Source organism: Anser brachyrhynchus (assembly GCF_964034855.1).
Source record: "Anser brachyrhynchus genome assembly, chromosome: 18".
In the NCBI taxonomy this organism is placed as follows: domain Eukaryota; kingdom Metazoa; phylum Chordata; class Aves; order Anseriformes; family Anatidae; genus Anser; species Anser brachyrhynchus.
The window spans coordinates 2,976,715-3,002,835 of NC_137711.1; the positions used below are offsets into that span (position 1 = coordinate 2,976,715).

Genomic DNA, 26,121 nt, shown 5'->3' on the forward strand with positions numbered 1-26,121 from the left:
AACATTGCCTAGGCCGTTCAAGCCTGAATTTGCATAACAGCCCGGCACTGTGCTCTCAAACTCTATTGTGGAAGGCAGCATTTTAAAAGCAGTTGTTGCCCATAAGCAGGTTATCTGGATTGAGTTTAAATTGAGAAATGCAGCACAGTAGCCCCAGAAAGTTGCTGGCGTTCTTGGTTGGAAGTCAACTCAACATGCTTCTGTCTCATGTGTGTACTGGGATAACACGTTCACATCAAGAGAGCCCTCACTGAAGAAAAATCAGTTTTAAGTACAGATATCACTCTGGATTAATAATAATTTTTATATTGTTTATATATATACACACACAGTTGGAGTAGCTGCACATTCTGCACCAAACGCCTTGGCAGCGTGCAGCATAACAACCACAGTCACCACTCTGCAAGTGGAGGCAAAGGCCATAACAAAATAACTCTTAAACTTGAAAAAAACCCTACCGTGGGCACAAGCAAATCTACTTCCTATGCGTTCAGGAAAGAGAACTGATGGAGATGTTCATCAGTAAAATGAGACCAGCCTGCCGCACAAATCAACTGGTACTACAAGACCACCCCAAGTACTTCAGTGCCTTGCTGCTGCAAACTTCGCAGGCAGGAAAGGAAGAACGGCAGAAAGGGAAGCGGGCAGCCCCAGAAGCAGCCGCTCAAGGCACAGTAACTCAGAGGTCCGGACAGAAATCCTAATCCCAATTTGGAAAATGAAGAAAATTAGCATTTGTGTGAAGTTAGTGTTAAAGCTCACTTGAAAGTAATTGAGCTCAATTAAAATATTACGGCCAATCCCCATTACCCAGAGCGCTAGTACACACGTTGGAGGGTTCCTGGCCAAAAAGCAAGAAGAAGGAAGCTCAAGCCTCCTTATTGTTTGACTCTAGCGTTAATCTCTATAAAGAGCCTTATTAATACAAATCAGCATGATCTTGTCACCAGGGCAAGAAAAACAGCAAAACAGCAAAGACTCTGAGCCTCTCCCGAGAATCTGAATGACTCATTTTTTAAGTAGAAATTTGTAAAACGTTTTTCTTTCCATAGTTATAGCAACAATCTTTGGTAAATCCGATTCATATGTAAGGAAAGACCAAAAGACGGCAAGCAGCTCTAACTTTTCCAAGGGTTTTAAGGAGCTATGCTCACCGTACACATGCCGTCCTGTGATGGGACGTTTGGCAGGCCAGGGAAAAAAGGGGAAAATAATTCGTATTTCAACACCGACAAAGCAGCAGCAGGCTTGTGTTTTTTTTTCCCCACCACTAAAATTTAAGCAACATTCAGTGTAATCACTATGTTTTATTTAAATACAGTAACTCTCAATTATATGATTAAGCCAATGCATGTGTTTACAGAAACACTGGGGGAGTGGATCTCATGCCTGTAATGAAGATTCTTACATCAGTCTAGGAAACTTTCTGACAGTTTATGCACTCAAGCACATCCTAAATAGAAAAGCCACCTATCCACTTCAAGCAGAAACAGTCCTAGAACCAGGAGGAGATCTGGGAAAGGGAGCGGAGAAAAAACAAACAAAAATAGACATCTCTGCCCCCCGCTTGGGGGTCTGGGGAGGTTGCAGAGGATGAATATTTACACGTGCCAGCGGGCACAAGCTGCTGAAAAGCTTTGGAAGTTCTGTGTCACAAGTACGGCGTCGAAGACACCGATGAAGCGCAGATAACGTACCCTGCCTTTTTCCAGGTTCTACACCAGTGACTTCAGAGCTGCTGAGGCACTGACCTCACAACTGTTTCCTAAGACGTGCGTCCACACTTGAGAAAGAGGAAGACGCCAACTTGGGGCAGCCCAGTCAGCCATCAAACCACCGGCCTCCTCAGGATCACTACTCTATAAGCAGGCACGGATCTGTTGCCCACGGACCTGAAAGAATGGCAAATATTGCTAATGCTTTGCAGTGGCCATTTGAGGGCTGACTCTATCCATAAATGAAAATTTATGGAAATTTAATGCTCTCTTACATACAACAGCCCCATCAATACTCAGAGACAGAAGCCAGAAAAGCCCCAAAAGAATAAGATGAAATACAATCTTCCAGTAAACCGAACAATACTCTCCGACAATGCTACAGAGAAGCTGCAGCAAAACTAGCAGTAGAACTTCAAGCAGAACACGCCTTTTCCTGTCTTCTATAATCTGATCAAGCACTAGCAGACATGTCACAAAAGTAAACAGGACCCAGAAGTAAATGCATATCCAGTCGTCCTTGCTGTACCTGTGTCTGCACTTCTATGCAAATGCTGGCAGAATCAAGCGTCATCGCTGCCTCCTTGCACTGCAGGGTCACGGCATTTACAAAAATCGGTGTGATCTGCAAGTAGGGCAAGTATAGCATCTATCTGAAGATTGCATCCCTCTTTTCCAGTCTTGGAGAAGCAGAAGACTCAGGGAGACTGTTTCAAAACCCTTCTTTGTTAGTGACTCTAGCAGCAAGCCTCAGGAACTGCAGGTTCACGGCGAACTAAGGTGAGAGGCTGCGCACAGCAGCGCTCGTACACAGGAGCCCTGTCCTCGGTGTTAGAGATGCACAGCGCCAGAGCAAGACGCTTCCTCAGCTGCCAGCGCCTCGAAGCAAATCTCGATGAGAGCAGCAAATCTTTACAGCCGCAGAACTCTGAGTACCTCCTGAGTATAAACATAGCAGCTAGGAAAAAGCTCTAGGCAGGTCCTGAGACAGCCTTTACTTTTTTTTTTTTTTTTAAAAACAAACAAACAAACAAAAAAACCCTCTGTTTTCTTCCTCATCCATACAAATATATATGCTGCTTACCACCTCCTCCAAACAAAGTGACACAAATTTCACTCCAGCATTCATCAGCTTTCTGACCAACCGCAATACTGACTGGGTTTCGTGCTGAAATTAACCACTGGTCTGCACGTTACAGAATTAAGATAATAGATGCAGTTATACAAGTCCCTTCATGAGATTTTTTTTTTTTTAAATTGGAAATCAACTTGCAATGGGAAATCCGAAATGTTAATTGGATGACAAAGCATTAGGGTGATGCAGACCAGCTCCATCAATAATCCACTTTTGCTATCTGATGCAAGGCCATAGGAGATGAAGCAGATGAAGAGAAAGCTTGAGGATGCCCAAAATCCCAAGCAGAACTGCAGAACCTGTCTAAGCTACAGATCCAAAATAACCTGTAGGTACCCAAGTTAGTACCTGAATGGCTTTGGTTTGTAATAAAGTTTGAGGGATCCTTACACTGACCAGCTGAGAAGTACTGAAGTTGTGTCTGTTGCACCATAAGCTGTCATTAGCTCTTTCCAGTTTTAAAGCATTACACGAGGGCGAACTCACGAGTTTTCACAAACGCTGCTGTGCTGCTGGGCAGAAGGCCCCTATTTTTACACCGAGGGAACCAGACGATACTCTATTCGCATGACCACTCAAGTTACCAAAATGAGGAAGGACACTCTAGTGAACTAGGCATGGAAATGCTGATTTCTAATTCCATTAAAATACAACCGCATTCTGTTTTTCCCCCTCACGCTGCTATAAAAAGCCTACGTTCTTTCTTCAGGCTCCTAGAATCATGTCTGGCACCATGAACGGAAGACGGACTAAAACGAAACAGAAGCAAGAACAGCTCCATGATCTCTCACAAACACCTTTAAATTTTAGCTTATAAATGCAGAAACTTTAATCTTCGCCTCTCTTTTTCTGTACTTCCTATCTGTTCCAAGTACAAATGGCTCCTAGAGCAGCACTGTTACTTCCTTTTCCCCTGGATTTCAATGTAAATTTGTTTCACTCCTTATCCATCACCGCTCTGTTCTTCATTTGCACACTTCTACCTTTGCCCCAAACTGTCTTATTCCCATCGTAAACAGCACTTTCTCAACATTCCTGCCTGTGCCCTCATAATAGGAACCATGTTTTCAGCACAGTGTCAAACTCAGTCCAGTGGAAAAAAAGCTCAGCTCGCTCAGTCTGAAGTTAGAGTAGATGCAGGCAAATAATTCTCTTCTACCATGCTCAGTCCCAGCACTGTACTTTTTTTTTTTTTACGACACTCTTCCCTCTCTCCTAAATATATAATTATACTATTGCTGATCTCTCTCCTTTCATTTTCTGCTGCATGCAGTTGAACTGGATGTAGAACAGTATTTGTCTTTTACTCCCCATATTCCAATACCAAACATTTTCAGCCTTTTAAGCCTTATTTCAAGATTTGGTTCTCAATACAACTGGTCTGTGTGTCTTCCAATTTCCTCCACCCTACCTCCTGGCTCGGGGAACACCCATAACTCCCTCCTCCACCATGGGTGTCTTCCCTCCATACCACGACGTGTACCTGAACTCTGAACACGTTTCTATAAAGTCTGCCAACAGATACGGCAAGAACGTGCACTGCTTTCAGGAGTTTCTGTCCTTCCGTTACGCACGTGGAGCTCTCATAACTCATGTTTAAGCTTACTGGGGCAAAACTGAGACTTGATGCTCAGGCATCGCTTTATCACTCTGCTTGTGCTCAGTACAATGACATCATTCCGCTTTTTTTTTTCTTTTTTCCTCACGTTTCTAACTTGGCATAAATACACTGGGCTGAGATTTTGAAAGGATTTAGGAAACAAAGCCATGTAAGTATAAATAAAGCAGTTATCTGATCTGTAAAATCTAGTATTAGGACAATACTCAACTATGCATAACACTTCCAAGAAATACTTAAAATTCTGTCCCAGAACGATATATATATAGAGTAGATAATATTATACAGACTTAGGGGCTACCAAAAACATAGCAATCTTTTTTTTCCCCTTTAGTAGATTCAGAAGAAAACCTCTTCAGCTCCTACTCAAAGTGAAACTCTGCACATGGTTCAGTTATGGAAAGAACCTACTTGTCAGAAACTCAAGATGACAGCAGCAGCAGCGAAGGAAAAGGGAGCTATTTAGCCTGAAGTCATGAAGCGTGCCTAGTAAAGACGAAACGATTTTACTTAACGGATTTTAAAACGGCTCGCTCCAGCACAGCAGTTACGTCACCAGAAGTCACATCTGCACCAGAAGAGGATCTTGAATACAGCAGAGCGGTTCGTTACCCCTTTCTGATCACTTTGAATGCAAAATGCAAGCGTCAGGTCTCCCTAGGAACCCATTTACACAGCACAGTACCAGGCCGGGCAGGGGATAGGCTACTCAAGCACCTGCCATGCAGCACGCTCTGGAAGACATTCCAGGATTAGGGCAATACATATTTATAAAGAGTATTTACACAACCTCTTTAAGACAGCCTACAATTACACAATCGTTCATAATAGCTCAACGGGAGACATCATCAGCTATTGTTCAGATTCACCCTAACACAAAGGTTATTTTTAAGACATAAAAACACAAAGCCACTTAGGTTTAAGAGACCTACAGGAACAGATTTAATCTATTTTAAGGTTCTCAACCTGCAACCCCACCCCTAAGAAACCGTATGCCATTGGCATTTTACTACAGAAGCCTACAAAACAAACAGCAAATTAACTTAAGTCTTCATTTCCTTTTGCACCATTAGCATGGAAATCGAGCAAAGGGACTTCAGCTGTCACAAACAGTCAGAGCTCCAACTCAAGAATCATGACATTCCCTTTTCCTTCCCAATCCTGCTGTTGAATTGTACATTTCATCTTCAGCTGAGAACTTTCATATAACAAAAATCTCATTACATGAGAATTAACATAGACATTTTAAATTAAACAGGAAGTATAGAGGGAATGTTTGCTAGATTGCTCAAATTGGAATAGAGAAGGGAGTGGTTTTTAAATTCTTCTCATTAACCCATGCATATCTTTTCCTAAAAATCACATTACTATCAACTCTTCCTTTATTGCAAGCTATGATTTTTAATTATTTTTTTTTTTTTTTAAGTTAATGCACCAGTTAGCACAAGGTAGAAAATAATCATACAGTAAAAACACTAGACAGGTCCTAGCTTTGTGGCAGAACATAAAAAGCACTCTATGCCTGAGCTTTCTCACATATTAAATGAGGACAATTATGTCGGGAGCTCTACATTAATCTTGGTTTTGGAAAACAAGGAGGGGGGAAGAAGCTAAGCATCTGTCTGCAACACCAGTGTAACAGTCTGCCATCCAAAATGCTCAACACCCGTAAGGAGGCCGCTTGGGAATCAATTTTTTCAGTTTCACTGAAAAGCAAAATAGGAACAAGACATCGTACAAGCCCAACTGAAAACTCCAAAAAGCAAATCTTACCAGCTGGAATTCTCTGCGCCGGTCGTACGCGTGCTGGATACCGCTGTCTGCCCAGAGAGCTCTTATGGCCGGGAGGTACTGTAAAAAAACTGCCGTCTCCACCATCCCTTGCACCACTGTGACCGACCGGGTATCAAAAGCCATCATCGTATCTCCATTGCTCTGGTTCGCAGGATCTCCCCAAGGGATATGAAGTTTCTCTCTGGCATCTACGAGGACTCTCACACCTTTAACACCATGAAAGAGCATCGCAATTAGAATTTCTCAGCGTCTAATGTTTCACTAACCTACAAGTCTGCAAGGATTCAAACAATACCCTTACTCTGTACAATCGAGGCTCAGTAAGACTATGCGCCCAGCAGAAAATAAGAAAGGTTCTGAAAAATGGATTTTAAGTACTACATTTCCAGGTAATATCAAAACTCAGAGAGTTGCTACCAGAAGAACACGGCCTTATTAAACGGTGTAACATCCAAACTGCAAGTTTAACTCCTGCAGAAGTACAGTTTTTAAATTACTAAATCCCCAATCTATGTTACTACATAAATAGCTTTTACAGATATTCCTACTTTCCTCTGACCTCCAAAACCATTTTACTATCATTATATTTACCTGTCAGAAATACAAGACACAGGAAACATGTTTAAAAGCTTATTTCAGAATATGTTAAAGCATCTGATGGCTTATTTTAAGGTTGCCTAGTCCTTGTATTCTTATTAACTTTGTATATAGTTATAACTCATTGTAGAGAGTTGTCACTGCCTTTAATATTTTCACAGATATGTAGATTACACTTACTAAAGTCACAGCGCTTTCTGAACTGTATGTTTTACCACTTAAGAGCAGAATGAATTGCTTTACATAAAGATTTTCCCACAGTTACTGTAGTTTCAAAAAAAAAAAAAAAGTAAATGCTCTGTAGGAGAAACTGATTATTTTAATCTTGCCTTACACAGCTCTTAGAAGAAAAAAAGACCACTGTGTTGACACTGATAAATTAAATGACATAAATTCTACTATTAGATTTACTAGTGGCAAAAAATAATCCAGGAAGAATAAGCAACTGTAAAGGTACGGGGGAAGGCATAAGTAAGATGTACTGACAGATGGCTGTGTAACAACATGCCCCTTCAACACCAAGGTACTTTTTCAATTCCATTCTATGATTTTTGTATCTGTCAAAAGCAATGATTTCAGCAAAAGACGACCTGCAGTTCCTACGTGTATACTCTTGCGCAGTAAGAATTACATTATTAATAGACTATAACCTCATCAACCTTCCCGCTTGCGATTTTTACTACCTTGCTATTTTTGATTTTTTTTGGACTCGATTTGTAAACAGCTTTATAAATCAACTCCCTGAGAACTGGTGGGATTTAGGAGCCCCACTGAAGCGCGGGGCTGATGTCTGTAGTTTGCTGCCTCAGGAAACTTGGTTAAGAGTTTGTCCCAGCATTACCCAGCTCCAACTCCAAATCTGACGAGCAAAGGCACTGATTTGGGAAGCAGAAGCGTGGCAGATGAAGGAGGGTGACAGCAGCGAAATTTGGAGCCCGCTCCCAGCCGCGTACGGGGGCTCTGGCCACGCACCCCAGGGCGGCTGCCGGGCGAGGTGTCAGCGCAGGCGAGGTCCCAGCCGGGGGCAGCCCTTCTCCCACCACCACGAGGGGCTGAGGCACCTTCCCCCTCCACCACGGGCCCCATCCCACCCTCACACCCTACCAGGTGAGCTTTTTTCCCCGTCGCCTCCCTGCCATGAGAGCTCACCCCGCGCCCCGGGGGCCACCAGCCCCAACCGGGACGAGCCCTGTGAGGGGTCAGGACCGGCGACCCCCCCGCTGCGGGGCCGGGGCAACCACCGGGCGGCCCCAAACCCGGCCCCAGCACCCCACAGCCGGCCCCGGCCCCTCCCGGAGCCCCTCAGGGCGGCGACCCAGGGCCGGGGGGTGCCCCGGGGAGGGGGTCCAAGCACACACCCTTGATCACGTTGCTGTAGATGGTGGCACGGAACTCCTCGCGGGCCGCCCGGTCCCAGTCCTGCCCGTGGATGATCCGCATCTGCTTGAGGAAGGTGGACTTGCCGCTCTCGCCCGCGCCCAGCAGCAGGATCTTGACGAGGCGCTTCACGTAGGTCTTCTCGCGGTTGAGGCACTTGTCGATCTCCTTGGACTTGCGCTGCTGCTCGGCCTCGCCGCTGGTGAGGAGGCAGCCGGGGAAGCAGCCCGACAGCACGGAGCGGGACGGCAGGAAGTCCGCCATCTTAGCGCGCACTGCCAGCCAGGGGAGCGGCCGCCCGGCCCGGCCCGCACCAGCCCGCCCTCCGCAGCGCGCATGCGCCCCCCGCCCCGCCTCACGTGACCGCCGCCGCCGCTGCCGCCGCCCCGGCCGCCCGGCAGCCGTCCCGTGCCCGCCCTCTGCGGGGAGCCCCGCCCGGGGCGCGGAGCCTGACAGGAAATGGCGGGAAGCGGCCCCGTGGCGGCTGTGAGGGGAGCACGGGGATGGCTGGGGAGCGGCCCCGGAGAGGGGGGTCAGCCCTCGGTTAAGCTTGCCAGCGAAGTGGGTTTTTGTTCTTGACGCAGAAATAAAATGGTTTTGTAATAAAAACGGTCTGAACGGCTCGAGTGGGTTTGTGGAAATGGCCTCAACGGCTCGGTGCGCGCTGCCCGGATCCTCTGAGGAGAGCTTTGCTGTGCTGCCGGGCCATGGAACCAGGCTGAACGAACGCTGCTTCTGGCCTTGAGTGGGGCTTGGCCCTTTGAACGTATTTAATAGTGAAGTTTTCCTAAAAGTTAATGGCTCTTCATGTGATGGGTAGAGCAAGTAATATACTGAGGGCACGCAAGGATTGAAAATCCCGCTCCTGGTGTGATCCATCCCTCAGCACAATTATTCTGCTGATCAATTTGAAAAAATTAGCCTACAAACACACTGTCACGTAAACCAACATAGTGAGAGGTGACACAACACTGCCAACACGGGATTACGCCGACAAGATGTGGTCCACGGGATAACTGGCAAAAACGTAGTTCTCTTTTGTATTACTTTGATTATTAACACAAATTTTCAGAACTATTCAGACAAGTCTTATGTCATACATGTTGGTCAAAACAGCAGATCTGGGCTCTCAACTGCACAGTGACACGCTGGTTACGTTCTGTAGACGTAAGGCGTGAGGTAAAATATGACTGAAAATCAAGCACTTCTAATGTGCTATATCATACCTCAGGTGCAAGGACATGTACCCACATCGAGCTGCACTTCTGACGTGGCTGGTCATAGAAATATGCAGCAGAAATCACATACAAACATACGCAAAAGTGACATTAAATGTCTTTTTCATCTCTCCTTACATCTCAAATGTGATACCTGCTGATCTTTTCTGTCAGTGTGTTTCTGCTTTTTCTAACGATAATCCTAAATTAGAAAATAGGAAGAAAGGACAGAGGAAACTGAGCTGAATTTAACTCAAGGAAATATCACTGTGCCTCTACTGGAAGGGTCTCCTTCCATATGGCTTTACAAAAAACAAAACAAAACATTTCTTATAGGAGGGCAGGATGTGGTATAAAATTCATATAGTCATCTAATAAGCACATCCTGGTAGTTTTAGTACAGACATGGAAGACTAATTCTTGAGCTCTTGTCCAAGTTTTAAAAACGGTGATCTCTGCCAGCCTGACACAGCTGCCTTATCCCACCTTCTGAAACACAGAGCACTCCTCAGTTTCTACAATTCCTCTTGGATTTAAGTAGTTTTCAGTGAATGAAAATCCCACCAAATGTTTCTAATTTTGTGCTTCTTGTCTGCAAAGTGAAGTAAGTAACACTCGTGCTTTCCTTTGAAAAACGTTTAATGTTCTTTCTAAGAGAAAATGAACATTTATTTCATCCTAGTGAAGGAGAGAGTTAAAGAAGCCAACAACAAAACACACAGACAGCATTGGTTGCCTCCTTTTGGAGAAGCGAATTAACACCTACCAGTGAAGTATAACAACAAAAAAATGTAGAAAGCAGTAGATGCAGTTTAGGAAAAATCAAAGTTGTGCAGCAGAAAAGGTAGCTGACAGCCAAGCCTGTGCAAGGATACCATAATGAGTCTTCTTCCAGGCCGTCAGCAAAATGCACCTAAAATCTAGGCTGCAACAATAATGGGGGAAAGAATGAAGAGTAATAGCTATTTTCTGGTGTCTTTCAACAGCAAAACCACCTTCCTAACCTAGGATATCCCTCACCAGAGGTCAGAGCTGCTTCAGGACTGGCAGGTGTCTCCTAGGTCTACCTGTGCTTCCTTCAAGGCTGCTTTGGTCTCTCATCGGCTCTCCCTGGCAGTCTCATTTTTGCCCTTTTCCTTCCTCTTTTCCCTCGTTTCACTTCACTCTCCCCATCCACTCGCCTTCCCAGTGACTTGCTGGAGCCTCTCCCTGCGGCCGCCCGCAGCCAGCTGCCCCGCGCAGCCGTGGCGCTCCAGGCAGCTGCTTCCTGCTGGCCCTCCCTGGGCAGGTCCCTGTCGCTGCTGCTGGCTGCCACCCCACTCTCAAATTTGTCACCTCATTCTCCAGTACTCGCATTCCCCATTTCCAGCTGTCCAAGTCTCCTAAGTGCTGGACCTCCCCTCAGTGCTGCCATCACTCCTCTCCCTTTCACGTTCCCAGCAGCTGCCAAGCCCTACAAAGCCTCCTAGGTGCACCATTCCCAGTCTCTTGGCAAACCAGCGTGGCCCTCAGCGTGCTGCAGAGAGGGAAGGGCTATTCCTGCTCTCAGGATGACAGATTTCCGTGGAGAGGAGACTGAATGTTATCCAGCTCAGCAGGGGAAGCCAAACAGCTCAGTCCTGCATCAGGTGTGAGCGAGCCCAGCTGCATCCTCTCTCCCAAGCAGCCAAGTTTCATCTCCAAGGCAGGGTGCACAAGGTTTTTGTGTTTTCCTTTTTTCCTTCCTCTTTGACACTTCTTATCTTCGCACTCCTGTCCCTGGAAAGTCCAGGAGTGATGGGAAATAAATGCTTGCTGCCCGTTCCTGCTCACAGCTCTTCCCATGTGGCATCTAAGGAAGCCTCTCATTTTGAGTGCTTGTGCCCTACCAGACAGGACAATGGGCTCCGGAGATGCTGCTTAAACTATTGCCTTATTGGGAGACCTGAGATTAAGTCATGCCTCTCTCTCTGCCAAGTTTGCACTCTTTTTTTTTCATAAACTGCTTTGAAATCTTCCTGGAAGGAACTGCGTACCGAAATTCAGCCTGAGCTTGACACACTTGCAGGGCCATTCTCATTGATTCATTTACGTTACTCCTTCCTTCCCCTCACCGCCGTCCCCAGTTTCCTTAGATAGAAAGGTACTTACTCACCACATGCCTTTTGTGTTGCATGATTAACTTCTGATGTGTGAAGAAGGGGCAACCACGTAGGAAATGTGATCTTTAAAACAGGGGGGATTCCACCTGCAGCGCTTTCCACAAGAGAAAGCAACAAGAATTGTCGCCTTCGCTGTGAACGCGTCTGGTGAGAGTGAAAGTTACTGACAGGGACCTCACAAGGAGAACCAGAAAACAAAGTTTAATTCTGATCAGACCTTTCCCTGTGCGGAACAGGTCAGGAATAACACAGGGAACCAGAAATTAGTGGGAAGGCAGGGAGCCCGCAGGGCTTCTGCCAGCCCTCCCTCTGCTGCTCTGCCCCGCTGTCCAAGCCCATTGCTTTCCTGACTCACAAATTCACACAGATATCTTCAGGACTGTATCAGGGACCGTAAAAGTCTGTTTGTTCTCCGCAAGTGAGGGTTTTGTCATTAAAGCCCAGGACTGTCTGCCCTTTACAAGCTTGTATAATCAGATTGAGGTGCCTCGTGCTTCACGTGGCAAATCTGCCATAGTGCATTAAGTGCTGGGTAATTCACCTGGGCAGCAGGTGGAGCGCGGCTCATCTCTGATCTTCTCTGTGTCGGCTGGTTTGTCATTTACAGACGTTATCATCGCTGAACTTATATCGGGCGTTTTTGTAACAAAGACACGAGGTAGCTTTGTAACAGGCAGAGACGTGCTCCTAAGTTTTATTTTAGCTTGTCAGAGAAGGATAGAAATTGAAAAAAAAAATCCAAACCTGGGCTACGAGGAGGGTGTCAGGGCAGAACAGCAGGGTTTAACATTGCCAGGAGCCTCGGAGCTTGGCAAGGTTAGAGCTCACACCTCAGCTTGAGCTCTTTCCAGATAATTCTCCTGGATCTCCTGCAAGGAAGTTTTGTTTTTCTGAATTCATGTGTAGCCCCAGTTTTCAAAAATGTTTCTCCTAAATCAGACACCTAGATGCCTCAATGGCACATTTAAAGGCAGTATTTTGGGGTGAAATGGCTGGTTTTGCTCCTCTGCGTGGGGCGTGTGCAGTTGGTGGTAACTGATCCTTTATTTAGGCCAGTGTTTGCGTCTCACCTGGGGTACTTCTGGCTCCTGCCACAACACAGGAGGGCAGCACCAAGAGCTGTTCAGGAAAAATGTCTGTAATTTATAAAGAGTTTTCCCAGTTGGCTTACAAAACCGAGAAATTGACCTACATCTATCTGAGTGCCATTTACCCTGATATCATGTCCAGGAGTTACAGACATCCTATTCTCCTGCCAGTATCTGTCTCACTTTCGTTAGCTACCACCTTCAAAATGCCTGCACGTTTTCACTGTTTTTTCCCTTTTGTCGTTTGACTCCACTTGTAATTCCCTCTCTCCTGCTGTTTGCCTACAGAACAGTCTGTGCTACCAGAGTTTCTGACACCTTGGCAGTTTCGGAGGGCCACAAGGATCTGAGCTTTGTTTTGAGAAACTCAACACTTGTACGAGACACTGCAAGCGTGTGCAGAGCTCTCCTCCTGCTCCTTCTGGCAGCCAGCTGATGCCTTGAAGCATGAGGTAGGCTAACTTTGATACGAGCGTGTGGAACGACACGGGTTACTCATCGTCATTAAATTAGCTAGCAGCACAGACCACAGGACGGTGGAAAAGCCTCTGGAAAGTAAGGAGTGTCGGTGATCCAGCGGCTGCTGTGACTCACGCGGGGATTTCACATGGGAATGACTCCAAGCAGACAGAGGAGAGAAGCCTTCCAAAGCACTGGCTTGTTCAGACACTATGAAAGAACAGAGATGAAGATAAAACTTCCACGAGGGCAGCAGAGCAACGTGGAACGCAGCCCGTGCCTTCAGGGTGTCGGTGTGAATGGAGGAAGCTCTGTTGGGAGCCAACGGGCTTTCCTGAAGCGTGTGAGCACAGATTGCCACGTCGGCGCTGTCACAAACACCGTGGTGGGGCAGGCACTGTGATTACACGTGTGGGGTGTGTGGATGCCCCGTGCCTGGCTTGGAAACGGATCTGTAGTGTGCGGATGTACACACGCAGCACCTACAGGCGTGCAATGACAAAAGGCACCGTGCCCACCCGGCTGGCAGGAGGCCCAGGGAATGCCCACCCCGAGCCCCGGCACCATCAGCTGCGGTGCGAGGGGGTCCCGGCCCTCTGCGCTGCGGGGCAGCAGGAGGAAATTCCGCCCTCCTCCGAGCGACCCCACTAAACCCAGCTCGCAGTTTCCAGCGCTGCCCTTTGGGTCCCGTTCCCCCACCCACCGGCGTGAGACGGCTGCCTCGCGAGGAAGCGCCCCGTAACCCTGCGGCCTTCCTCCGGGCGCCGTTACTCACCCTTTCCCCACATGACAAATCCGCCGAGGCCCCAAAACCACGCAGCCGGGGAGGGCAGGGCCGGTGACGTTCAGGGAGCGGGTGCCTGAGGCCGTGCCTACGGCTGGCACACACGAGGCCCCGCCGCAGCACCCCGGGCACGGCTGCCCCTGCTTTACCCCTACCAGGAGCGTTTTGGGGAGGGCTTCTCGCCCATTCTGCGGTGTGAGCGGTGCGTGGGGGCTCTGCAGGGAGCCTGCTGGGGACACGTCCCTGCCTGGCCCCCAGAGCCCCCCAGGAGCAGCCCCCAGCCCCTGCAGCCCCAGCGCCCAGCACCCCGACCCCAGAGCAGAATCCGACCCTGCCCAGGCCACGCCCACCCGTGCCCAGGCCACGCCCACCCGCGCACAGGCCACGCCCACCCGCGCACAGGCCACGCCCACCCGCTCCCCGGCCACGCCCCCCACCCGCTCCCCACTAGCGCCCCGAGGCGGCAGCAGCACCGCCCCTCGCCTTCATGCAAATGAGCTTGGGGGCGGCGGGCGCTGATTGGCTACGACGCGCGGCGGCGGCTCCGCCCCCGAGGGGGCCGGGAGGCGGTGGCGGGGGGCGGCGGGCAGGTGCTGCCCGGCGGGCTCGGCTCGGCTCGGCTCGGCTCGGCTCGGCTCGGCTCCGCACCGCACCGCACCGCACCGCACCATGACCGTCACACGGCTGGACCAGGGGCAGCGCTACCGGCCGCGGATGGCCTTCCTGAAAAAGGTGAGGTCACAGCCTGGGTGTCAGCACTGGGGGCACGCCGGGCTCACAGCATGCCGTGCCATGCCATGCCATGCCATGCCATACCATACCGTGCCATACCATACCATACCGTGCCGTGCCATGCCATGCCATACTCAGGGCAGCACTGTATGATGCTCCGGGCACGGGTCCCCGTGTCCGCACCGTGCCCCAGCCATCCGAGCATCCTGCCGGGCTGCGGCTCCCTGGAGCCTTTTGGGGGCCGTGGGGTCCCGTCCCCATCCCCAGGGCTGTGACCTGCTGCAGAGCCACCTGGAGCCCTGCTGGCACCTGCCCGGGTTGGGGTTGGGGGGCTGGGGACGACCTGTTCAGAAGTCACAGGGAAAAGAAATCTGTAATTTTTATTTATTTACTCATTTCGAATTGCTTCAGATGAATTATTGTGATAATTTTTCTCCCTCTCTTATGTTTTTCACCAACGACCCTAAAAACCGTGTCATTCCCTCAGGGAAATCCCATCACACGCGGTGCCAGGCCGCCCAGTTCTGCTCTGGGTTACGGCCTGTGGTGCGTGCGTTCCCAGCGCTTCCAGCTGACGGCTGCTTCCAGGGGATGTATCCCGGCCAACTGCTCGCTCCCTGCCTCTTTCCACTTTTTCATTTTCAGAAACAAGCGTATTTGTGGCCAGAAACAGTTGAAAGAGTGGGAAGACGCATGCCCACGCTTTTGGATGCGATGTGTAGTCTTGTAAAGCATTCGGTAGTTTTTTTTCTGTAGCATTCATTCAGAAGTGTAACCGGTTTTAGTGCAGCTGATATCTGCCGAGGGTTTGAAAAGCAGAACGTTAAGCTAGCTTCCCTCCCGCCCACCTCTCCTGCCCGTGGCTTATCTTGTTGAGCGGAATTAGCTGGATTCCCGGTGACAAGCACAGCCAGCCAGTCGCTGCTCGAATCATAGCCAGCTCTCCTGCAACGCCTACGACCTAAGGAGGTGGGGAGGTTCTGGGGGAAAAGGGGGGAAAATTGAGGCTGTTCAGTACTCAGGTGAGTGCCTGGCACGACAAGCCCCGTACTCCTCTTACTGGAGGAAGTAAGGAGGATATTTCCTTTGGGGCTGCGTCTTTCGAGGTAAATTTGGCCGGGGAGCCCTGCCAAAGGAAATACGCTGGGCCAAATTCTGCACTGAGTAACACCCTGCGGGGTTTCACGCGGGAGCGCAGAGGAGAAGCTGCGTGCCTGGGGAAAACCTCCCGCAGCTGTGCTTTGGCCGCTCCCCGGGGTTGCAGCCGTCCGTGCGAAGCGCTCGGAGTTGCTCGGGGGGAAGGTCTGTTACAATACGGCACGTCGCTGTGCGCGGCGTGTGCAGCTCACGCTGAGCAGCGGAGGACTCGAGTAGCTACCGCTCTGCGAGTGCAAGGGCTGCTAGCACCTGGAAGGGGAGCTCCTGGATGGTCAGCAGGCCAGCTTCGGCTCTCATCCTCTGCTTTCCTTCCTCCGCTGTTTGTCCCGGAGCTCAGGGAAGCTGTGGATGGAGCCTCAGCTCTTACACTGCCTGTGCTGACGGCCACGTCCCCGGGGCACAGCCCTGCCACCCCACGGACCTGTGGTGGCTGTCCCCGGTGGGAGCCGAGTGCCTGGCACGCCTCCAGCGAGCGCCCTGCGGGCTTGGAGCCTCGAGGAGCTAAAATCCTAGAGAGAAGCTTTGTCAATCGCTTAAGTCTGTGCTCGCGCTTCGCCGCCGGCTGGCACAGACGCCGTAGCCGTGGTTTGTGCCGGCAGCACGGAGGGAGTTCCTGCGGTGCTGGGCACCTGCGGTGCCCTTGCAGCCACGATGTGCCACCGGCAGGCTGCTTGCGGACGGATCAGTCCCGTGGGCAGACAGGGGAAATCAGAAGGGGGTTTGCTCTGGGGGTGGGCAGCGCCGTGTCCCTGCTGTGGGGCTGCTCTGCGGGCCTCGAGCCGGGCGTAGAGCTCGGTCTTCGTGTCTGACCCCCAGGGGAATCAAAGAGCCCCCCCAAGGCTCTGTGACGCTCACCACAAAATGCCCGTGACTAACGCTTAGGCTGACTTATTATATATTTTTTTTCTAAACTGCCTTGAACATTGGCAAGAAAGTCCCTCGGGACAGGGAGGAAGCCCCCAAAGCGCACATTTTGGCCACAGGCACCTCAGGCCAGGTGCTGGGACGGGACTTTGCCTCGGGACGAGCTGGCGGCGCCCGCGCCTGTCCCCGCAGCGAGGAGCTGGCCCTGCAGCGGGGCCGCGCTCGCCGGCAGCTGGTGGGCTGTGTGTTTTTCCTTGCTGTGCTCCATGAGCTGCGTCGTGACTCAGAGCTCGTGGGTAGGGCTGATGGATGCCGTTTTCCTCTGCCTCCTCCTTGCTCTGGTCCCTGGCGGCTGGGCAGCTCCTCCTGACCTGCAGGCGGGCAGGGGCTGCTCCCGGGCCCGCAGCGGGGCCGGGGGCTTCGCAGCCCGGCACCCTCATCCCACAGAGACTCGTCAGCTTCTCTTCATCTGCCTGGACGTTTCCAGAGCGGTGTTAGTGCTGGAGCTGTGTTGTCGCTGGAAGGAGCTCTTCAGGATGCTCCCATTTGCGTGAGGCCCCGTATGCTGCTGGAGCTGAGCTGGCAGCTCCCGGGAGGAGACCTGCCAGCCCCGTGGCCGGTGCGATGCCACGTCCGTCTTGTCCTGTCCCCGCAGATGAGGTGGGCAGAGGTGAGCCCGTTCCTCGTTCCCCACAGTCTCCTAGGGACAAGAAGCTCGTGCCTCGGTGAGGCAGTGCGCACAGCTGTTGTTTGGTTTGGGTCCGCTTCCTTGTGGCTTTAATTAGCAGTGGGGTTGGTGGCCCGATGAGGAAGGGCAGAGCGCAGGGACAGGGCCGGGGACAGCCCTCCTTTCCCCATTTACAGCCGTGCTTCCTTAGGGTGTGGGGTTGCTGTGGGCTGGGTGGGGTGGGAACGGGCCTCCGTCCCTCAGCTTCGGCTAAGAAAAAGCAGGAAGTTTTAGCCGGTTAACGAGGGACTTTTCTTTTTTTTTCCTGATCATCTCTGAGTGCGCAAAGCAGGACTGTCGTAAGCAGAAAAAACTAATCGAGTTAGCCTTCCGAGGCTGGAGTAACCATGCAAGCCTGTGCTGCTACCTGGGGAGTAGGCAGGGAGGGTTTTTGGTTTGTTTTTGCAGGCGGTGCGAGGCACTGAGGGGGACCAGAGCTGGGCACACGGTCACGGTGCAGAAGGCCGCAGGTTTTTAATTCCAGCACCGGGAGCGGGCACTCTGCTCGGAGCTGGAGCCTGCCGGAAAATTCGTCTTCTTTCCATCCGAAGCAAGATGCCTCTGCCCGGGCTCGTGCTGTCCCCACTGCTCCCTCCCACGGGAACACCCTCACCGTGGAGCCCCAGCAGTCTCCCATCAGCTGCCGGTGAGCACCTCGCGGGGAGGCTCCCCGCCATCCCCGGGGCTCCTGAAAGGTTTTCCTTACTACTGGCGAGCTGAAGAGTTTCGCTCTGCGCTTAACAGCCCCAGTGACTTGCGATCAGTTGGGAGACAGTTTTCCTGTTGTCTTCTCTGCGGCTTTTGGGGTGAAGCCGCCTCCGTGCAGATGCTCCGGTTGATCTGGCGGGAGACCTCGGCGGGGTTTGTGACTTGCGGCGGCTCGGTGCTTGAGGCGAGCTTGCTCCAGAGCCTGGCTCCTCTCGTGCTTGTGCTGATATTTACCTCTCTGCACGTCCCCACCCATCGACCAAAGGCAGGAAGTGGCTTCTCGCTGTACAGAATTCAAACCAGACGGTGCTTCCCTGGCCGAAAGCATGACAAAATGGGTGACAGCCCTTAGCAAAGCAAGTAAATAGCCTCGCTGCGTTTTAGCCGGCCCTCCTGGCCTCCCGCTGGCGGGCTGGTGCTGAGAGCAGCTCCTGATCTCCAGCAACCTGCACTAAGCTGGGGGTTCCCCTGGGAGAAGGGGAAGAGGCACGCTGAGTTTCGATCAGCCGAGCGCGTGGTTTGCAGCCTGAGCAGCAGGCACCCCCCCAGCAGCTCCCTGGTTCCTCTCACTTGTTTCCTTCCAATGTGTGTTATTTCTCCAGCGACGAGAGGGAGCCCGGCAGGGAACCAACGTGCCAGCGGTCTGGAGTTCTTCGCTCATTACCGGAAGAGAACGTGCTGTGCTGGGAGGCTCCCGGGGGTTTCCGAGCCAACTCCTCGCTCCCGACTCGTGAAGACCCATCTCTCGAACCCAAAGCCAAGGGACCTGCCTGGTGCGCAGCAGTCCGGTGGCAACAGGCAGCCTGAATTTACCTCCTGGCATCCCTGCGGGGTGAGGAGATGCTGCCTGCAGAGCAGACGGTTACAGAGAGACTAAGGGAATTCCCCGAGATCACCCGCGTTTGCTTAGGGGGAACGGGGAAGTCAATATGAGGTTCCCGAATCAGTGCCCTGCCTGTGGGACCATCCTGCTTCGTCCCGTGTTGCGTGGCTGCGTGGGCACCTCTCCACGCCTGGCCTGGGTCTTGTCGAGGCCGAAATTGGGGCCCAGGTGGTTGCAGAGCCATGTGGGCTGGGGAGCAGGAGGACCTTCAGCTCAGAGTGAGCAAATGAGGGTCTCCCGGCTCTCTTGCACAACAGAAGTCCCATTCCTCGTCCTCAGGGCTGAAGGCTGAACCTACAAGTCTCAAAATCTAGAAGGTAACCAAGAAGGAGGTGATGACTTTGTCCGTTCTGGATCTGGCCAAGATGGTGCCATCACTGAGGGGGTTCAGTTCAGTGGTTCAGTTAAAATGTCTTTAAAAAATCTTCACATTGCATTGATTTGGGTCTGGTTTTGCTATTCTAAAGTATTCTATATAAGTACTTATATCGAAGTACTCGTGTGAAATGTTAGCAGACTTCTCTGTTACAGTAATAATTTGACACTGGCTTTAAGAACAGTTGAAAATACATTTTTACTGTCAAGCCCAGACTGCACCCTGTCACTACAGCTTAAATCCTCGCTGAACTTGGCAAGCCCAGGGACCAAAGTCACTGTGGTGCCTGTGGAAACAATACCCTTCATTGTGCCTGAGTGTCATCAAGTCACAGTCATTAAATCCACTAATCCCAGCTAAAAAGCTACTGCCTCTCCTGAAATGGAAGTGCAGAGAGACCAAATTGGTCCTGTTGGGGCAATTTTGATTTAATATCTCTGGCAAGAAGAGCATCTTCTGCAGAGCCAGTGCTCTCGCAGCGCTCGGATGAGCATCACGAAACGAGGAGGTGAGGAGCGAGCCTCGACCTTGCCCACCTGAGCAGAGGGTCCTGAGCACAAGCAGGAGGCTCTTGCTCCGTTAGGATGTTGCTGTCAGGAAGTCGAACGTAAGAAAAGGAAAATGCCTTTGAAAATCCTCACCTTTTTAGGAAAAAAAAAAAAAGTAAATTGGAAACCAGGTTTCTTTTTAGGTCTGGCCAGAGCGTGAGATTCATCGTGCGCGCCGTGCTTTGTTACAGACTAGGCAGTGAGCCTGAGCTGGTCGTCAGCATCGCTCCGGAGTCAGAGGGGGAGATGCTGCCAGACACGAGGGAATTACCCCTGGTGGTGGCTGCACCATCCCTGAGGACTGAGTTTTGCTGCCCGCAAGTGGGGCTGAGCCCCAGGACAGGGTGCAGCCGTCCCCAGGAAGGGCCGGCGAGCCTGTTGGGTGCCTCCTTGCTTAGAGCCGGGCCCTATTTCTGCGCTTCTGTTTGCGGTGTGCTTTCCCACAGGTAAATTCTGCTCCCCGCCCTAATCGCTCCTGGCCTGCTGTTCAGAGGCTTGGCCTGGAGGCTGGCTGTGCTTTCTCAAAGGATGGGCCCTTCTCGTCTTCCCTGGGGCTCGCGTTTCTCGCTCAGCCCCGCAGCAAAGTGCTGTGCCTTTCCTGTTGCTCTTCTAGAGTCCCGCCTGGTTATTATCTGCAGACCAGAAGCAGAACCTTTGCTGGTTGGTCGACGGCCAAAATATTGCTTATTTTCTCGGTGCGTGGTGCAATATCTACGAGTGTGCACAGCTGGGGTATTTTTGCAACAAAAGCAGCTTTCCAGATTTTATTTCCTTCCTTTTTTTTTTTTTTTCCCTTATTGCCCCAGCCAGGAGCCCACTGAACCAGAGAAGAACTTTTATGGGTAGCAGAGATTTCTGTCAATAAAAGAGAAATGTTGCAGTGTTATGCCTGTTTAAAAAAAATGAAAGAAAAGCTAAGAATTTTTTAACGTTTATCTCTCGTGGCGTAGTTAGTTCCTGTCCCTCATCTGCAAACCCTGTCTGTGCATGTGTTGTCTGTAGGAGGCAGTGACAGTGAGTCGGTGTGAAAGTTGACATCGGCTTGAAGTAGGAACTCTCATGGAAAGGGAAGGTTTTGTAGTTCTTGCAGCCATTCCTGTGGCACTCCGCTGGGGCGCAGGGCTGCAGTGGTCCTGAGCTCCCTCCTGTCCCCTCCTGTAACGTGTCTCATCCCGTCGTGTGTTGCAGATCGAAGCGCTTATGGTGGAGATGCAGAATCCAGACACGGGCATCAAGATGCAGACGCAGAGGGTGATGATCACCAACATCCCCCATGCCGTGGCAGGTAAGAGCTTCCCTGGGGAAAGGTCCAGGCCAAGACGTTCATCACGGAAAAGCTGCGTGTGTGTGGACTCCTTGGCCATTCCTGGGTTATCACTGCATGGGGGCACGTTGGAGCCCATGTTCCCAATAAATATTTGCTGTATGTCCTGTGAGATCTCCCGTTATCTTATTCTCACTCGTGTCTTGTTTCATTCCTAGCTCTTTGAATAAGAGCAGAGGTGAACAGGTGCTTCAGCCTCCAGACCTGGCGTATTCCTGGCAATGCTGGATCACAAATAAGGATAAATATTAAAATCTGATTAAAAGAGGCAGAGTGGAATCGAAATGAAATATCATGCTTCAGAAATGAGCAACAAACAATTAGTCTCCCTTTTAACATTTTCTGGTAATAATCATTTTTCTTCAAAGTGCAGGAGAAGAACAAAATATTCAGCCCACTCCTTTGCCTCTAAATGACAGCTTTTCCTCCTTCAAGCGGGCTGGAGAAGAAACAGGCGTGTAGCTGGGTTGTGAGGTGTCACGTCTAGCGTTACAGGCAGCTCTTATCACAGTCTCCCTTTGTGCCTGCTAGCTCCTTTCACAGGGCAGCAGCAATCCACTATCAGTATCTCTGCTCCCTGTTCTCCAAGCCTCCACAAAAGCTCTTGTGAGGGACCTTCCACTATAAATATTCACACGTTCTGAACCAATGTTTCCTCCTGATTTGTTTTTTTTTTTCTGCAGAGCTTTGAAATTCGGAACACAAAATCCCACTGAAACCAATGAACTCGCTGTGGGCAAATCGGGAGAAAGCTCAGCCAAATAGATGAATTCATCCCGAGCATGTTTGTGAAGCTCTGTAGGCCCTGCATGTTGTTTGCCCCATTTTTTTTTTCTTAGACGCAGAAGCAGAGGCACAGAGGTTCAAGGCAGTTGCCCATGGATCCAGTCCGAGTCAGTGAAAGGGGACGGAGAACTTGGGTGAAGCTCATTCTCACGAGCATCCTCCGTGCGTAATAGTGTATGCAGAGCCTGGCTCACATAGCTGTTACGCAGCGGAATTTGGTAGAGTGCTCTGCATCTGCAAAAGATCTGTTCTTGCCTCCCTAGTCCTTACTGCATGGTTAAGGCAGTGCTGCAGAAAAGTTCCTCCTGTACTGCAGATGACGTGCCAGCTAGATCAAGTGCAGTGGGAACAAGTACTTCTCTTGACGTCTGGCCAGTATGAAATACCGCTTCCTAAAAGGCTGTGGCTAGATGATGTGGAGGGACGATGCCCGTTGGTGCTCGTCGTCTTTGCGTGCCATCGGCTTTGTTCTGGTTCCTTAGCCAGACTTGCTACAAGTTACCTCTCACGTAAGTCAAACATTTTAGTCCAATTCTAATAGGCAAGGGAGTTGCAGTCTCCTTGCACAGCAGTCATCGCTCTCTAAACTGTGCTGGTTTTGGCGTTGCAAAAGTCGCGTATATACTGATTGGCTTCTGGGTGTTGCCTGAGAGACTAATTCATTTTTAATAAAGGGATGGTGAAGACAGTAGGGTGATTCAATCAGTGGACACAGATCCACAGAAGAGAACTTAGGTCTTTGCGTGCAGGAAGCTAACTAGGTGATGAATTCAGAATCAGTAAAATGGCTTAGAACAGAAAAGACAAAGAAACGTTCCTGTTTAATGCGTACCTTTGGGAGAAAACGCTTACAGAGCGAGCTGTCTAGAAATGAGTGATGAGATAATCCTTTAATTTCATCTATTTCAGGAAGCAGGCGGTAGGATAAGAGCTCTAAGCCCCTATTAGAAAGCTAAGTCATCACTGCAATGTCAAGAAAGGTCAGCGTTTCGATCTGCAATCCTAGGAGACTTTTGGAGGAAAAGGCCAATAATTGATCAGGAGTTGAGAGCGTTTTTGTCTGGTCCTGTTTAAATGGAAGGAGGTTAATGCAGTTTGCCTCCCAGAACGGAAAACTAAAACCACTGGATGTTCATGCTGACCAGGGTTAGGACTGACCACACCCCAACGAAAACGGGGAGAGATGGGGTGTTTGTGAATGCAGAAATCTTGTTTGTGTTTCATGTGGCCTGTTACCGCTGCAGCTTGGATCTAAGACTTGGATACCCTTCTGCTCTGAAACCCGTGTCCCTTAAAGGACTGGAGGGGACCGGTCACCGGGCTCTTACTAAAACTGAGCCAGGACCATGCTCTGTGGATCCGGAGATGCTTTGCAGTGAATCTTTCAAGATGAGATGGTGCAAAACAAGGGGCACTTCCCTTTTCCTGGGAGTGTAAGCGGTTGCACCACCTAAGTCACCCAGTGGTTAGGGTTTAAGCGTTGCTCAGGCCATGTGTGCTTCTGTACACGTGAGCGTGTCCTCCTGAGCTCACTGCCTGCCTCGTGCTCCTGCTCCCAAAGACTGACACCTACACGGTCAGGAGAACGCCAGAATGACAGCATGGCCAGTGAGATACTGGCCGTGCATTGTACCTGTGTTTCTCTGGCATGGCACGTTTGAGGGTGTGTTTGCGAGAAGAGGTCTGTGCAGTCACTGGGCTCCAGGGACGGTGTGAGGGGTGAGAAGTGGAAAGGTCTCCTTTTGGCCTGCAGATTACACGCTCCTGATTCCAAGTGCCTGATATTTTCTCTGCTTTACAGGTAACGATATACTGCAGTGGATTCTCCAGCGTTTGCAGATCACTGATGAAGGTGGGTAGAAATGTAAAAAGTGATGCTGTTGCAAATTTGAGCTGTAAGACTTTAAGATCTCCGTAGACAAAACCTCCTAGATGAATTCTTCTCTCCTGAGTAGCAGCTCACTTCTAAATTGCAGCTCAGTGTTTCTGTGCAACCATCTTCTGCCTTCTCCATTTTCAGAGGCACTACATCTGGGGGACCTGTTTGTCAAATATGGGTACATCTACCCTCTTCAGGAGCCGAAGAATCTCACCCTGAAGACAGACGGTAGTCTGTACAGGTTTCAGGTGAGTTGCACCTTGTCTAAAGCGAGGGAGCTCAGCATGAGGTTTGGAAACAGGCACCTAGGGCAGTTCCCCAGGAGCTGGAGCCATGAGGCCCTGCGATGTAGCCATGCGAATCGCTCAGGGTATAGAAGGAAGGAAGAAAGGATACACAGAGCAGCCTCAGGCCAGTTCCCCCAGCCTGATGTCAGTTCTGTGTATCAGAGCATGGTTTACAAGCAAACTGTGATACTTCCTTTAACTAAATTAGTGTTCCTGCTCAACTTAAAAATAGCTGTCCTTTCCTCCAAATGTATGTTTCCTTCCAGGTTTAATGTAGCAAATGGAATCTGTGAGTGATAGTAGAATGATGTGGGGAGACTGAATAGCGAATACACAAAACCCACGGTAATAGCGGGATATTATCGAGGTTCACGGCTGGAGAGCTTCCGCTATGATGGGAAATTAGGATGCTCTCATTGGTACTTTGAATGAGAAGTCTGTTTCCCCCATGCTAACAAATCAGGCTGCAGCATCTCAGTCCAAATGCTCAGGCAGCAGTGAAAGGTTGGCCATGTTAACTGGCTGCAGAGCAGAAGTGGGGTTGGCATCGTCAGTCTGATGACCTCGATTCTTCTCCTGTATCTGGCCTGCACCGCCGTGTGCGCTGACACCGCTAAGGAGCTGAGGTTCTCAGTAGTAAGGCAGAGGAAAGGTTTCTTCTCCCTTTAGTGTGGGCAGCGCTGTGCGCTGCTTGGCATGAGTTCAAGGTTGTTGTGCACTAACAAAAGTCTTTTTCTGCAGACACCGTACTTCTGGCCCACGCAGAGCTGGCCTGCTGATGACACAGACTACGGTATGTGATAGCACTGTATGTGTTTAGGAGGGGTAGAGCCAGTCCATGCGGTCCTGCACTGTGCTTGCTCTTTACCTTTTCATGCTGTTTCCACATTGTGTGACCAGCCCTTACGTTTTCTTTCATATTGTTTTGTGAACGATTGTGTGCGATGCTGAACGGAGGGAACACTCTGGACGTGCACACCTTGTTGTGCCCTTGATGATGTAAAGTGCTTAAACTTCTCTTACATTCCAACAAGTTCTATCAGGCTGGAATGCATCTAAAATACTCTGCTGGGTACAGAAGACTTTAAACACAAGGTTAGATTTCCCTAAATAGTTAAGTGTATTTCTGGATATGAGCCCAAGACTGTCTTCCTGAAGGTTTGCATCAAGCCCTGCATTCAGAGATGGTTCTCTCTTTATATAATGCACAGTGCCTGCCAATATTGCTTGACAGCTCTTCCCTATCAATCTTTTGCTGCCATTATGATGCCTTTTATTATCGGGCTGCTGATGAAACTAGGGCTGATCAGCTTGATTTGTTCCTCTGGGCTGTGCAGTTCATGGATGAATTAGTTTATACCGAGATTGTCCTCTGTGGTTTTATCTATGTCATGCTGTAGAACTTCTGAAAAAAAAAAAAGCACATTTTACATTGGAATACTTTTAATAGAACTTGGAAGAAAACACTGGCCTGTAACTGGAAAACTTGGAGGATGAACTCTAAGAACCTCAACATCTTGAAGATCTGTCCCAGTATAGTTTGACCCGTGAAACCCTGCCTGAGCTCCCAGAGGAGGAGGAACTGCTGGTGGAAGGCACACGCCACCGCGGTTGCTCCCAGCCAGCACACTGGCTTGCGAAGCGCTGGTGACAGAGCAAAGCACCAGCTTCATTTTTCTTCAGTGAGCTTTTGTGAGCTTGGAGCTCATGCCCGGGAGGGTATTATAACAGACAAAGATTCCTGTGTTTTCCATGGGGGCAATTTATTAATTATTCTCGAATTTGTTGGTCTAAGTATAGCTGACTGCATATGTGCTTCTCCATCCACAGCAATTTACCTAGCAAAGAAGAACATTAAGAGGAAGGGGATTTTAGAAGAATACGAAAAGGTAAGGAGATGCTGTACTCGTTCCACTGCAAACCC

At 50.1% G+C, this 26,121-nt stretch overlaps 3 protein-coding genes across 4 annotated transcripts in view; 2 read left to right on the top strand and 1 right to left on the bottom strand.

The window, feature by feature from the left end:
* The window catches only part of GNA13 (G protein subunit alpha 13), a 29,921-nt gene extending 21,314 nt beyond the window's left edge, over positions 1–8,607 (bottom strand). Inside the window, exons 1-2 of the mRNA XM_080560603.1 lie at positions 8,218–8,607; positions 6,242–6,468 (exon numbers count right to left, since the gene is read on the bottom strand). Coding sequence (XP_080416729.1) covers positions 6,242–6,468; positions 8,218–8,500 — 510 coding nt within the window. The 5' untranslated portion in view covers positions 8,501–8,607. The remainder of the gene's footprint in view (positions 1–6,241; positions 6,469–8,217) is intronic.
* Positions 8,608–14,471: 5,864 nt separating this feature from the next.
* Positions 14,472–26,121, top strand: part of RGS9 (regulator of G protein signaling 9) — a 31,511-nt gene continuing 19,861 nt past the window's right edge. Inside the window, exons 1-6 of one of the 2 annotated variants that reach the window (XR_013940636.1) lie at positions 14,472–14,657; positions 21,110–21,206; positions 23,833–23,883; positions 24,052–24,158; positions 24,939–24,990; positions 26,028–26,086. Coding sequence is in view for 1 of the 2 variants with exons in the window: in XM_080560610.1 (XP_080416736.1) it covers positions 14,595–14,657; positions 21,110–21,206; positions 23,833–23,883; positions 24,052–24,158; positions 24,939–24,990; positions 26,028–26,086 (429 nt within the window). In the remaining variant the exon portion in view is untranslated. The remainder of the gene's footprint in view (positions 14,658–21,109; positions 21,207–23,832; positions 23,884–24,051; positions 24,159–24,938; positions 24,991–26,027; positions 26,087–26,121) is intronic. The other variant, XM_080560610.1, reaches the window with a different exon arrangement.
* Positions 14,783–18,160, top strand: LOC308179909 (uncharacterized protein; the record flags this gene model as incomplete). The annotated part of the gene is made up of 3 exons (XM_080560733.1): positions 14,783–14,804; positions 15,627–18,052; positions 18,151–18,160. 2 exons carry the CDS (start codon positions 14,783–14,785, stop codon positions 16,622–16,624), a joined length of 1,020 nt encoding a protein of 339 aa, XP_080416859.1. The 3' UTR covers positions 16,625–18,052; positions 18,151–18,160.